Here is a 14,895-nt window from a genome sequence, read left to right on the forward strand (position 1 = left end):
TACCTTTTGACATTTATATGTATTGCTACAAGCTATTTATATCTAAAAGTAAAGCAGCAGCCCACAACACTGTCTGTGGATTATTGTGAGTAACTGTATCCTTATGCGTTGCTGCTGAATTTAAATATTTGGCGCTTTGAATAACTTGATTTAAATGACTATGTTTACTGTCTTGAAATAATCTGCACTTCTGATCTCCACATCAAAATGAATCCTGGATGAATTCTGACAATTATGGATGAGCGAAAAAATGCTTTATTGCCATTTTGAGTGAACTTTCCCGTACACAGTCATGCAAAGTGTAACTCAGTTTATATAGTCTAAACTTTTTCAAGTTATTATCTTTGGAAATTATTTGAAATTTTTAATTGCATAAAAGACACATGCCAAAGTCAGAGGTTATATGGTTTCCTTTGGTATGAGTAAGAAAGTCTTTATTTTTCCAGACATTTGCACAAATGGACGCACACACACACACACACATATTTCCGTATGCGTTCATCACATTCCAAACTGTGAATTCCTGAATTTTGCTGCCAAAACAAACTCCATCAGCCTGCTTGTGTTTGGATCATCCTCAGTGGAAGTGTTTATTTCCCGGCCTCTGTTTCTCCTGTGTCTGACCCAGGTAGTCGTTCCGTTTAATGGGCACACACGCAGCTAGTCACACAGTAGTGAGTTTCCAAAGAACATCCCAATTTCAAATGCGTGTCACTGCTTACTCAGATTGTTTGTGTGAAAGTTACAAGTTGCACTGGCGCGTGCTAAACATTTACCACGCTCTGTTTAGCTTAGCCAACGAAAGACTCCACTGTCTTTCATGAAAACAAAGAAGACCTTTGTCTGGTGTCAATGTTTAATGAACTAAAATGCACAAAACAAGTCAGATTAATTGATCAGTGTGTCGGTTGGAGATGTGTCAAAAAATAAATGTATGAATGGCTAATCTGATTCCAGTTTTTTTTTTGGAGGGATGGAGGACTTTTATTCCTCAATTGAATCACCACTCCACAGGAATCTGCAGTCAGGCCGAACTTATCAAGCGTGAAATGTATTTCTTTGAAAAGACGGCTGAGAGAGACAGAAGAAAACAAGAAGGTCCTTTCTCTTTTTCCTGCTGAGGAAGCTCATTATTCCTCAAGCTCCCCTCTGTCTGAAAAGCACCCCCACCCTCTCCTCTAAATTACTTCACTTTTTTTGTTCCCGCCTCACCTCCCCACAGGCCCACACTGTGTGAGTGACTAGCTCTAGTTTTTCTTCTACTATAGCACCGCCTCCATTTTCTCACTGGCTCTTTTATGTCCTCCTCCCCTCTCTTCGTTTTCTCCTGTTTCTCTTCATTGCTGATTACTCACACCAACCAGCTCACAGCCAAAGAGCTCCTCGGTCCCTGCCACGCCGATCGCGCTTTAAACCACAACTTTCCCCCTGAAAAGAAACTGAGATTACCAGAGGAATTCTTTGCTCAAGTTTAAAGGTACAACTTTTTTTTTCTTTCTCAGTATACTGTATATTCCCATTTCATATGTCTTTAGATGAATGTTTACCATTTGACCAGTAGCTGTATCTGTGTGTGTCTGCATGTGCGTGAATCAATATTTGTATAATGACACGTGTGCTGAAGTTACTCGGAGGACGTCTGAATGCCCTCAAGGTTGTGGGAGCAACACATGTGTTATTCATTTATGGACACAGCCTTTTATTGACAGAAGAGTTTCATTATATGACGTTTTGTAATACATTTCTGCAGGGTTTACGGGATTATTACTTTATCTACTTTGTATGTGCTGTATATAGTTTTTTTAAGTGACAGTTGCTATGGATTGTAGCAAAGTCATGATACACAGCACAACCGTAAAACATTTTAAAGTTACAAACCTTTTATTATCTGACTGAACTAAAAGTGTGACAGAGTGGTTGACTACTGTTCCGTGCTGGTTCATGTGCTCGAATATCAAATTCTAACTGTGACAATACATTATTCCCTTTGTATCAGGACACTCATAAGCCTTGAGCCCAAAAAGAGGCTTGACAGAGAGGAAGAGCTTTGATCCAACATTTTGACGGTGTTTCCATCAAAGCTGACCGTCGAGTTCAAGTTCCTGCAAGTTTATAACAGATCTAAAGACTCCAGAGGCAGCAATGACTCAGAGCAACGGGGAGAACCCACAAAGGAACCGGAGGGGTCCCCACCAGATCCGGTCCGTGATCCAGGCCCGATCCCTGCTGGCCAGGAAGAGAGTGCAGAGCATCAAGAAGGAGGATGTGAAAGCGTTCTTCATGAGGAATGCCTTCGTGCTCTTCACCGTCACTGCTGTAATTCTCGGTAAGTGTGAATCTTTTCTCCGTCCCGTAAGACGCTGTTCAGACGCTGTTCAGACACTGCACTCTATTTGTTATTTTGTCGACTTAAAACAGGATAATGTTGGAGACTGTTTGCTTCTCCCCTTTCATCACTTTACCCCTCCTCTATTCAAACGTGTTAAGAAGAGGCAGCTCATGTTCCGTCTCCCCAAAACAATCCATCAATCTGGTGTGACCGACACAAGTGTAGCAGTGCGGAAGAAGGAAAAGAATAGAAACAAAACCCAGCGGATGAGAGAATAGACATACCTCAGACTAACTGAGCAGACAGGCCTTTATCTGACCCTGCAGCTGACCCTTGACCTCTCGCCACTAACCTTTGAATCTGACTCTGTAGGAAGTGAGCCAGGCCCACCCACCGCATGCACATCTGCAGCCCGTCTGAATTTGCCCCATGTCGTGACGAACCCATGTGACCTGTTGATTCGTTGAATTCAGCGTATTCTTCGCTTCGGTCAGCTGGGTCAGCCACCTGGAGCCCGGTTGGTGGGGGTGAATGGCTCTTTGAGCGAATAGAGTTAACTGATACTGAATAAAACAACTACTGCACACATGTTCACAGGAAAATCAAGTTTAAAAAAGACCACAGTAGAAGTGCCTGTCCCATTTAAGATAGCAGCATATTCTATGCCAATTACAATGACAACAAACACCTCACATGCTTTAACATTTTAACATTACACCCCACCTCTCTTTCATTCAGATTAAAAACAAATTGTTTGCACATTAAACCTAATTGGAAATGATCCGGCATCCGATTTGGGAATGTTCCAGCTTTCAGGTTTTAATTTGGGACTCTGAAAAGTATTACTATTGTGAATATCCTTTCATAAATATACAACATGTTCCTGTAATATGATTATATCCAACTAGGTGTCAAATGTGGGTCTCTCTTTGGCTCTAATCATGTTAACACAATGTGCTGATAAGGTTTTGATGTTTCTTCCACATCTGATCCACATTGTAGGCATCGGACTTGGATTTGCCCTGCGACCTTATAATCTCTCTTACCGGGAGGTGAGATACTTCTCGTTCCCCGGAGAGCTGCTGATGAGAATGCTTCAGATGCTCGTGATGCCCCTGCTGGTTTCCAGCCTCATCACAGGTACGAACACCAGGTGATTCTAGTGCCATCATCTCTTCCTCTTCGATTCACTTGAAAAGGAGAGATCTTGAAATAACAGTATTCCTGCTTTTTGAAATCATTTTCAAACAAAGTAAAAAAGCATTTGTTATTTTTCGTTCAAAAGTACCTCAGATGTCTAAAGTAAGCACACATTACTAAGACGGTTCAAACCAGAGTGACACTTTTTGGTTCTATATTGATATCAAAGAACACATTTTCCACGCGCAGCCCTCTACTTTATCGCCTAAAACCACACAAACCCTCACATTGTATTTGCTCTGCACATCTGTATCTGTGAGCCTGTGCGCTCAGCTTTCTGACAACCATTGTGGAGATAGCCCACCACCAAACAGAAACCCATCCACCTCCGACCTTCTCGTCTGAAGGGACGCTACAGCACAGCATGTATGGAAGAAGTCAGAGGATACACTGACTCTGGTTGGGGAGAGATTTTAGTTCTAATTCACAGGTCATAATGTTGGTTGTTATGTGGCTACATGGACCAACATGTGGCTCATGAGTGGCAGAGTGAGCACATTGAGAGATGTGCTTTGTACTTGCGCTACTATATCTCATGGCCGGCCTTTGATACAATGGGGCCCTGGGTACAGACATGCAAAAGGCCCCACTACCACTCCTAAAGGAGCAAGGCACACTTCATTTGTATCTGTGGTTGCTCTGCCCCTTTTAGGAGTTGTTTTGTGTCTCTTCGTGGTCATCTTGAGCCTCTTTGTCTTGATCTTGATACAGCATAGCCATAGTCATGCCATATATATAGTGTTTTCCTTAAATAAGCAATTCAGGATTTGTGGGCTTGATTACTTTGTGGTTTCAGTACATTTGACCTGCTGCAGCTCATGTGGATTTGAGTGTATGCTTGAGAAAAACACAAACATGAGATGGATGTAACGAGTTGATTCGTCACTGTTGACATGGTTCATGCACTCAGTCAGACAGAGGCAAAGGCCTGTGGGTTTGTGTCTGAGCTGAGCCTCCACTTGTTATTGAAGTAAAAGAATAGACTTTCCAAAAACACTGGTCAGCAGCACTGACTGATAAAGCGAGGCGGGACATACTGAGACTAAATGTCCAATCTTTGAGCAGTGATTGAGATGGCAAGAGGCCCATTTCATGAAGGGATGACAGAGACACGTCCGGTAATAACCTGCTTTGTGCTGCGGCGAGGCATAACGACAGCATCCTCTGACATCATGTCACATGACAGCAGCTAAAACTTGTGGAAACCAACAAAGAGTACTGTTCTGTTGTCAACCAGCACACGGATCCTTTCTCATGTGTGTGTCCGTGTGCCACATGACATTTATCTTTACAAGTCAAAATAAAACACATAATGCTTTGGGGTTTTTTTGTATCTTATTTTGTACTTATTATTATGGTTATTAGTATAAATACTAATTGATTACTCCTACTGTTGTTTTGTTTTCACAACTTCTAGAAAATCATCAATGACATGGAATATCATTTTAAATTGGATTATTTTTTGAAATCATTGAATATTGGGCTAATTTGGTTGTGCAACATGATTTTGAAAGTCTACACTGCCTTTCCACACACGAATACAATACATGTTCTGTGCAACACAAGCACCAGTTTGAACAGTTTATCTGCATCAGCCACACAGGTGCCATGTACGGGTTTTAACCCAATAGGCGCACATAGAAAGCTACATGTCTAACAATACTCTAAAATGTAAATTACAAAAAAATCTAGTCCAAAATGCAAATTAGATACAATTACTGTGATCTTCCAAGATCACCGACTATCCCCTCATCCAATCCACGTGTAATTCTGAATGGCACAACTGATTCCTGGTCTTCCTAATTTAATCTGGCTTTAGTAGATTGTCATTCCAGATGATCAGTTTATCTGCAACAAATCAAAACCAATTGATTTGCTGGTAAAGTAGCACTAACGGTGTTAGTTATGTCACATGTCATCCCAATGGTTTGACTTCCCTGTGAACAAAACAAGGATGTCCTGATATTCATCCATACAGCTTTACAAGTGAATGATAATAATGATAATAAAATATATGAAATCACAATGTTTGACTTTGTATTATTTGACAATTGAAGCCACTCAAACTATAAAGATCCAAACCAAAACCAATTGTGTGCTTTTGGGTATGAAGGAACTGGTTCCACCCAGTAAGAATGTAAGCTCACGGACCACGATGATACTTTTACAGTCCGATATCATCGGCTAGCTGTCAGGAGGTCAGAGGTCACATCAACACATCCAGGAAAAAAACTAAGTTTTTTTGTAATTGTGGAAAGTAACCGTTTCAGTAAACCCTACACACACACACACACACACACACACACACACACACACACACACACACACACACACACAAACACATACACAGATACACACAGGACATGCTAACATTATAATAAATTGAAGAAATAGGTTATTTATGTTTGATCAACCTTCCTTTAAGAACCAACAACCTTCTGCCTGAATGTATTTAAGCTCTATTTCTTTAGTATCCATAGGAGAACCAATGGATTATGAGAGACTTTAAACAAACTACTCAACATTTCTTTCCATTAAATAATATTGTTTTCAGGTTTTTCAATGAGAGCTAAAATCCCATCACATAGTAGTAATAATATTACTATTTATTACCTTCGCATTGAAAATGCCGGAAGGTTATGTTTTGATCACCGTGTATTTATTTATTTATTTATTTATTTGTATGCGTGTTATTCGCAAAACTCAAAAAGTATTGAACCGAATCGCATGAAATTTGGTGGGATGATTGTTTATTATCCGGGGACCAGTTGATTAGATTTTGGGATCGATCGGGTCAAAGGTCAAGGTCAAAGGTCATGAACAGGTCAAAATCTTCGCAGAACTCAAACGTATTGAACCGAATCACATGAAATTTGGTGGGATGATTGTTTATTATCCGGGGACCAGTTGATTAGATTTTGGGATCGATCGGGTCAAAGGTCAAGGTCAAAGGTCATGAACAGGTCAAAATCTTCGCAGAACTCATAAAGTATTGAACCGAATCGCATGAAATTTGGTGGGATGATTGTTTATTATTCGGGACCAGTTGATTAGATTTTGGGATCGATCGGGTCAAAGGTCAAAGGTCATGAACAGGTCAAAATCTTTCAGAACTCAAAAGTATTGAACTGAATCGCATGAAATTTGGTGGGATGATTGTTTATTATTCGGGACCAGTTGATTAGATTTTGGGATCGATCGGGTCAAAGGTCAAGGTCAAAGGTCATGAACAGGTCAAATCTTCTTGAATCACATGGAATTTGGTGGGATGATTGGTTATTATCCGGGGACCATTTGATTAGATTTTGGGATCAATCGGGTCAAAGGTCAAGGTCAAGGTCATGGAAAGGTCAAAATCTTTTTTTACCATAGCACGATACATTTTTGTCCAATTGGCATGCAACTAATGCCAAAATGTTCATAAGTCAATGCCCAAGCTTGTGATATGCGAAGGTATGCGCTCTACCGAGTGCCCATTCTAGTTTATTTATTTATTTGTATGCGTGTTATTCGCAAAACTCAAAAAGTATTGAACCGAATCGCATGCAATTTGGCGGGATGATTGTTTATTATCCGGGGACCAGTTGATTAGATTTTGGGATCGATCGGGTCAAAGGTCAAGGTCAAAGGTCATGAACAGGTCAAAATCTTTCACAGAACTCAAAAAGTATTGAACCGAATCGCATGAAATTTGTTGGGATGATTGTTTATTATCCGGGGACCAGTTGATTAGATTTTGGGATCGATCGGGTCAAAGGTCAAAGGTCATGAACAGGTCAAAATCTTTCGCAGAACTCAAAAAGTATTGAACCGAATCGCATGAAATTTGGTGGGATGATTGTTTATTATCCGGGACCAGTTGATTAGATTTTGGGATCGATCGGGTCAAAGGTCAAGGTCAAAGGTCATGAACAGGTCAAATCTTCTTGAATCACATGGAATTTGGTGGGATGATTGGTTATTATCCGGGGACCATTTGATTAGATTTTGGGATCAATCGGGTCAAAGGTCAAGGTCAAGGTCATGGAAAGGTCAAAATCTTTTTTTTACCATAGCACGATACATTTTTGTCCAATTGGCATGCAACTAATGCCAAAATGTTCATAATTCAATGCCCAATCTTGTGATATGCGAAGGTATGCGCTCTACCGAGTGCCCGTTCTAGTTATACAGGACTGTCTCAGAAAATTAGAATATTGTGATAAAGTTCTTTATTTTCTGTAATGCAATTAAAAAAACAAAAATGTCATGCATTCTGGATTCATTACAAATCAACTGAAATATTGCAAGCCTTTTATTCTTTTAATATTGCTGATTATGGCTTACAGCTTAAGAAAACTCTAAAATCCTATCTCATAAAATTTTAATATTTCCTCAGACCAAGTAAAAAAAAAGATTTATAACAGCTGAGTGTTTGTCAAGGCTCAGGAAACCCTTGCAGGTGTTTCAAGTTAATTAGACAATTCAAGTGATTTGTTTAATACCCTACTAGTATACTTTTTCATGATATTCTAATATTTAGAAATAGGATATTTGAGTTTTCTTAAGCTGTAAACCATAATCAGCAATAAATCAGAATAAAAGGCTTGCAATATTTCAGTTGATTTGTAATGAATCCAGAATGCATGACATTTTTGTTTTTTTAATTGCATTACAGAAAATAAAGAACTTCATCACAATATTCTAATTTTCTGAGACAGTCCTGTATATGTTCCACCATATTTTCTGAATGTAAGCCTGCAGGAAAGGTTTTCTTCGAGCTGTGGAGTCAATCTTAGCCCAGTATCAGTGGATGTTAATTGCCCTCTTTGTAAGACCTCTTGCAGTACACCCCCCCCCCCCCCTACTTTTGTGTTCGAGGAACATTCCCCGTATAAAAAAAAGAAAGTCATTCGGCTCTCCTTCAATCTCGATTCTTTCGTTCTTTTGAAAGGATGGAATTGGTGAGATCCGCTGTTGCCCGGACAACAGGCAGGGGATCATTGTGTGCGTGCAGGGCTGACTAAGTCAACAAGTTTTCCCAGGGCCGTCCGAAAAGGAATTGGAGGAGAGCAGGAGAATTGGGGTGGGGGGTAAGGGGTAGGAGAGATCGGGGGTAAATGAAAGGACTAAGATCGGCAGGCAAGAAAGAAAAAGAGAAGAGAGAGGCAAAGATGTGGGGGTGGAAGAGCAGGGGAGGGCTGCCACGGGGGCACCCTGAAACGAGAGGTGGGGTGGCTGGGAGAGGAGGTGAAGAATTTGGGGGAAGAGAATCCAAAGAAGAGGATAAAAGCCGTAGTCCTGGGCAGGTTGCGAACAGAGGAAGAGAGAGGGCCAATAGGTACATGCACACACACGAACACACACACACACACACACACAGCGTCAAAGTGTCACACATGACCGCTCTGAATCAAGATAATGGCCATACTAGAACCTGACACTTTTCGTGCCCATCGCGGCGGCTCGTCTGTTTCCAAATCCATTTCTCTGGATGGCTGTATTTATTTTGAGCACCATTCATGTTGCATTAAATGTCGCTCTGTTGGTATTTTCTCACATATTCAGTCGAGGGCTGATTGTTAGTCCACGTCTAATCTCTGTGTGAACAGTAAACTAACGTCACACTTTGGCCCGTGCAGCGCTGTTGTATGATCAAATAGAACAGGATAGTTTAATGATGCTAACTACTGTGGGGCGAAAACCTTTTGCTCAACTAGCAAAAGCCCCAAAATCACAATTTGAGAACTTCATCTCTGGCGTGTTTTCAAAGAGTTTTGGCCTGCAGCTATATTATCTGTATATATTGGATGTACAGGATGGAAACCGATTGTGTGCATTTGATCTGGGTGCTGTACAGTAGGTGTTGTTTTCCCATCGATAAAGGTCAGAGTCAGATTGTGTTTCCTGCCGCTCTTTGTTATCATAGATAGCTAGGCAGATAATCCAGATATGTGTATTTGACCCATAATTGCAGAACCTTTTCCCAGGCTAACTTTATGCTCACAGAAGCAGAAGTCAGTGACGCATCATGCAAACTTAATGTCACGCAGCAGCACGACTAAAACAGTGAAAGGGAACTTTTTTTTTCCGTGCACAGTAACATCAGTTGAACTTGATTCTGAGATGATTGCCCTGTATTTGAAATATGCCTGCACTCTAGTAATGCAACTATACAGTATAGGAAAATTTTTATCTTCATTTTGTTTGAGTTCATGCGACTGAAAGCTATTTGTGTGTGATTGTAAATGAATGAAACTAGAGAAGCTCTTGAGAGGATGAACCCCTTTGTACTGCAATTGATTCATTTATATGTCCTTTTCAGGGATGGCCGCCCTGGACGGCCGTGCTTCTGGAAGAATGGGGTTGAGAGCGGTGATCTACTACACCACCACTACCGTTATTGCTGTGTTCATCGGTATCGTCTTGGTTCTCATTATTCACCCTGGAAAAGGATCAAAGGATGAGTTCTCCAAACCGGTGCAGATACAGGAGATCAACCCATCTGATGCCTTCCTGGATCTCATCCGGTACTGAGACAAACATGTATGCACGTGTTTAATCTGTCAATAAGGTGTTCACCCTAACACAAATGTCCCTCTTTCGCTGTTTTTTCTAGAAACATGTTTCCTCCGAACCTTGTGGAGGCTTGCACCAAACAGGTGACTCTCTCTTTTTTTTGTCCCGCAGTCACATGAAATATTGTATTCCTTAATTGTCTCACTTTAGCATAGAGTGCACATTTTGCATTGTTTAAAACCTCTCCAGTACTTTTCTTCTATGTGTGCATGATGCCGTTGTCGTTCCTGTGGACGTTCAACGAGTTAGTGGAGATCTCTGTTCCACAGGAAATTTAATTCCTCAGCAATTTTTTGTAAATTAGCTTTCCACGCTTTTACATCTGCCTCCGCTGTGTCAGTGCCACTTTCACTTCCTTGTTCCAACTCATTTTAGGCAGACGGGAGTACTTGTGACATTTTGTGTACCAGATGGTAATATAGGAAGTTAAAACATGACATGTAATGTTATGTAAAAACCACAAACACATAAATACATCCAAATCTATTTGTTTTTGTCTAGAGAATTGATATTGCCTGGAAATCGTATAATGGCAAAGCCACATTTTCACCAATCTAAATGCACTTGGTAGATCTTAAACGACCCGAATATTATTGACGAAATGTATTTATGAAGAATTGCGTTGCTCCAGGAATTGATCGCTCTTCAACTCATCCTCTTTGCAGTTCAAGACGCAGTATGCCAAGAGAGAAGTCTACGTTACGATTACAGTGAATGACAGCCTGGTCTCAGTCAACGGCAGCCAGCGGATCACCCAGGAGGAGCTGATCCCAGTGCCGGGCTTGGTTAATGGCTTCAATGCTCTCGGCATGGTGGTATTCTCTGTCTGCTTCGGTCTGATCATCGGGAGCATGAAGGAACAGGGGCAGCCTCTCAAGGACTTCTTCGACTGTCTCAATGAAGCCATTATGAGGCTGGTCGCTATAATCATGTGGTAAGTACCGGCTGATTGATGAACGGATGCAGAGGGACAACGTAGAATGAAGTGTTGGATGTTCTGTAACAACAGTACCACTCAACGAACCTCAGGTATGCCCCTGTCGGCATCCTGTTCCTGATTGCTGGTAAGATCGTGGAGATGGACGACATCACAGCCATGGGTGGCCAGCTGGGAATGTACACAGTGACGGTCGTTTGCGGCCTGCTCATCCACGCCTTAATTGTCCTGCCAACGCTCTACTTCGTCGTCACCAAGAAGAACCCCTTCGTTTTCATTGGCGGGATTTTGCAGGCCCTCATCACTGCCCTGGGAACATCATCAAGGTATGCGATTGGATTTTGACTCAAAATCTAAGACTCATAAAAAAGGTCATGGTTGAATGTATATCGTCATTCACATATACATATTCAGTGCACGAGGAAATGAAATTGCTGCATTGTTGCATTTTAAAATCATCGCTGATTCATCGTGAGTGGTTTTACACTTTGGTTCAGAGTGGATGCAACAGATGATGACTCAGCATCTTACAATCATTTCGAGGAGACTGGGTTGATATTTATGTCTCTGTTGTTTCACGCTTCCCCTCCCTCTCTCCTCGGTCAGTTCTGCCACACTGCCCATCACTTTTAAATGCCTGGAGGAAAACAACAAGGTGGACAAGCGCGTGACCCGCTTCGTGCTCCCAGTCGGCGCCACCATAAACATGGATGGCACAGCTTTATATGAAGCCCTGGCTGCCATCTTTATTGCTCAGGTCAATGACTATGACCTTAACTTTGGACAGATTCTCACCATCAGGTATGTGATATATAGTTCTTAAAATATTCCTCAATGTCATTCATTCAATGATTAAAAAAGGACCCGAAAGGAAACAGAATTGGCCTGCTCAAAGAATTTAATCAATTTGGGATTTACCGGAGATTATTTATATTACGCTTGTCTTCATCATGGCAAAACATACAGCCTAACCCAAGTTTAAAACCGTTCCTGCTTTATTAATGACTTTCCACTATTGTGCTTTTTTCCTAGCAGTAGATGGGAGATTGTATTTGAACCAATGGAATTCATTCTAAGTGACCCTCTTCAATGCTAGGAATGATTGATAGGTCAATACAGGGAAATGTCACAGTTTTACTGCAATGAAAGATTTTTAAGCACCAAAAATGTCTGCAGCTGCTTTTTTTCTGCACTCTTCCCATCAGTATCACAGCCACAGCAGCCAGTATTGGTGCAGCTGGAATCCCTCAGGCAGGACTGGTCACCATGATGATAGTGCTAACGTCTGTAGGCCTGCCCACTGATGACATCTCACTCATCATTGCAGTTGATTGGTTTCTGTAAGTAATGGCTGGATGTAAAATCTTATATTATTCGCTGAAAATGTTTGAGTTAACAAAACACGATATAATCAGGATTGATTTCTCCAGTAGCACCAGCACTCTGGACCAACTGGAACATGAGAGACATGTAGAGGGTTATGTCAAGATGAAATATAGTTATAATATAGTAGTATGCATTCGGCTCTACTCAGGGGGATTTTAATGGGTTAAAAGGCATCAACCTGGTGTGCACTCTTGAGCAGCTTCCAGAGACACTCCCTTAACATTCCTTATCCACCCATCTGGTTTTTATTCAGTCGGCATCAGAGCCACAGTGCAAGCTGTGTTTCATGGGTTTCGAAATAATTGTCCGCAACGATTAAAACTATGCCTGCGGTTTATTAACGATACTCTTTTATGCAAATACATTGACAGAAACTCCATGTTTATTTCATTTTTAGTGACTTCAACTAAATAGTTTAATATTCATTGTCTCATTTAGTCTATTTCTTCTTCTTTTGTTGTCTTTTTTTGACTTGTCTTCTTCATGTCTTCCGTCCTTACCTGTTCTCTGTCTGTCCTCAGGGACCGATTACGCACCGTAACCAACGTCCTTGGAGACTCCATCGGTGCAGGTATAGTGGAACACCTGTCTCGCCACGAGTTGCAGAAGAAGGACCCCGAGATGAGCAACTCGGTGGTGGAGGAGGCCAACAAGAAGCCGTACCAGCTCATCTGCCAGGAGAATGAGTACGATACCGAGAGGCCTGCTCACAGCGAGACAAAAATGTAGATGTTTGCCCGAGGTTGCTTACATTCCTCGGAAAAACCATTGCACTGCATTGAGCCGCGCTTTCAAACTATGCTCTTCTTCATTTGAAAACCTTCCTGTCGCAAGATTGGAGGTTTTTGAAATCAATCGATCTACAGCTAGGATATTTTTCCGCCAAGATGTGTGAGATGTAGTGTGGTCTTTCCTGAAACACTGTGACTTCAAGTGGTTTGCTGTTGCGTTGTCTTTCTTAAGGTCTGTGGTATGATGCTGAGTACTATAATTGCCATCGAAGGGCAGCTGTTTACTATTAAGACGGAACTACTTTAGAGCCTGATGGTCCCTGCACGTCATATCCAACCTCTCTCAGAACTGTGATGACTAATCTCCCCCACTAGAGGTCAGTATTGCTGTGAGTCTCCACGCTGCAGCAGGTACTCATACAGACCATACAGATACAGCCCAAACTTGCAGAGACCTGGCATTAAGGTTGTTGTTTTTGGTTTGTTTGAGCGGTGTTTCATGTGAAAATGTAAGAGAAATGGTTGTCAAATTCTGTCTGGAAACTGATATGAAAAGTGTTGTATGTCATGTACATACACTGGGTGTCTGGGCCAGTTTGTCAGTGTGGGGGGAGGACGGCTGCTTATTTGACCAACTTCTGTATGGACTTTATTTGGTATGATTTGGTGCATCTTCATCTGACTGAGTGAGTGATGTAATTTACTCATAGGCACACATCACTTTGTCTCGTACTTGTCCAAACCAGAAAGTGCTGTCAATATATCTTGCCTTTTCCCCCCACACACATTCCTGAAGCCAATCATTCCAATCATGAAGACTAAAGAACCAAAATCACTCACTGTGTTTTTACCCTTACATTTTATCAGCTGAGAATTTGAAAACGTAATCAAATCAGAATTTCAAGCCATTATATATCAACCAATAAAGCACCAACAATACTTTCCAAATTTCTCTATAGTTTATTTCAATTATATCTGCTCATACCTAAACGTATTACTAACCTGCCCAATAATACAGTACTGCTTCAATGAGGAGCTAGATTATTTCTGATGCTGAGTGTGAGCTAATCCTAGGCCCTCTAACACGGGCATGAACTAAAAAAAAAAAATGTTTAAACATTCACTTGGCAGTATGAAATATTTCTTTTATACTAAATTAGTAGTCCGTTTTTACCTTTAATTAGTCTTTTCTCAATTCAGATTTTTTTTTAGATAATACACTAATGTTTATTTCATTCGATTTATTATGGATGGATGTTTTAAAGTAACACATTTCAGTGAATTCCCATTTCTTTTTTTTTTAGCTAGCTTTTACTATTCACTTAAGATAACAATGCATAAGTGGCTTTGTACAGAATGTTTTTTTTTAATATACTGTACTTGTGTAGATAGATGTAGATAAATGTGTACATTAATTATGGATTTAAAATTTTAAAAAGTTACTTGAGGATTGCATCTGTTTGTTTGACCTTGTTCTAAGTAACCAACCGTATGATCAAACTAACAATACCTCAAGTTACTTTTACAAATGCAAAACCGGCTGATTTATTAAAGGACCAAATATTGTTCTCCTTTACACACTTGAGGAAATGGAATAGTTCCTTTGTTTACAGTTGCGGGTGTTTCTCTTGATATGATGTTTCCCTCATGAATTCACATGTGACTGCACACACACACACAAACACACACACGATTGAATAATAATTTTAGTTTTGATCTTGCATGGATTTTTATGAATTAAAAAAATAAACCTA

General features: G+C 40.7%; 1 protein-coding gene across 3 annotated transcripts; it reads left to right on the forward strand.

The window, feature by feature from the left end:
• The first annotated feature begins 1,326 nt into the window (after positions 1 to 1,326).
• Positions 1,327 to 14,895, forward strand: LOC130197036 (excitatory amino acid transporter 1-like). 3 transcript variants are annotated; one of them, XR_008832361.1, is made up of 10 exons: positions 1,328 to 1,477; positions 1,997 to 2,326; positions 3,332 to 3,469; positions 9,834 to 10,038; positions 10,128 to 10,170; positions 10,753 to 11,021; positions 11,117 to 11,350; positions 11,631 to 11,825; positions 12,201 to 12,364; positions 12,932 to 13,021. XR_008832361.1 is itself a non-coding variant. In XM_056419500.1 (10 exons), the coding sequence occupies exons 2-10, from the start codon at positions 2,143 to 2,145 to the stop codon at positions 13,137 to 13,139; spliced, it is 1,611 nt and encodes a 536-aa protein (XP_056275475.1). In that variant the 5' UTR covers positions 1,331 to 1,477; positions 1,997 to 2,142; the 3' UTR covers positions 13,140 to 14,895. The 3 variants fall into 3 exon arrangements, 2 of the variants coding, with proteins under 2 accessions (XP_056275476.1, XP_056275475.1); XM_056419500.1 differs by having other exon boundaries at positions 1,331 to 1,477; positions 12,230 to 12,364; positions 12,932 to 14,895; XM_056419501.1 differs by lacking the exons at positions 11,631 to 11,825; positions 12,201 to 12,364; positions 12,932 to 13,021 and having other exon boundaries at positions 1,327 to 1,477; positions 11,097 to 11,231.

Source organism: Pseudoliparis swirei, chromosome 7 (genome assembly GCF_029220125.1).
Source record: "Pseudoliparis swirei isolate HS2019 ecotype Mariana Trench chromosome 7, NWPU_hadal_v1, whole genome shotgun sequence".
NCBI classification, from domain to species: Eukaryota; Metazoa; Chordata; class Actinopteri; order Perciformes; family Liparidae; genus Pseudoliparis; species Pseudoliparis swirei.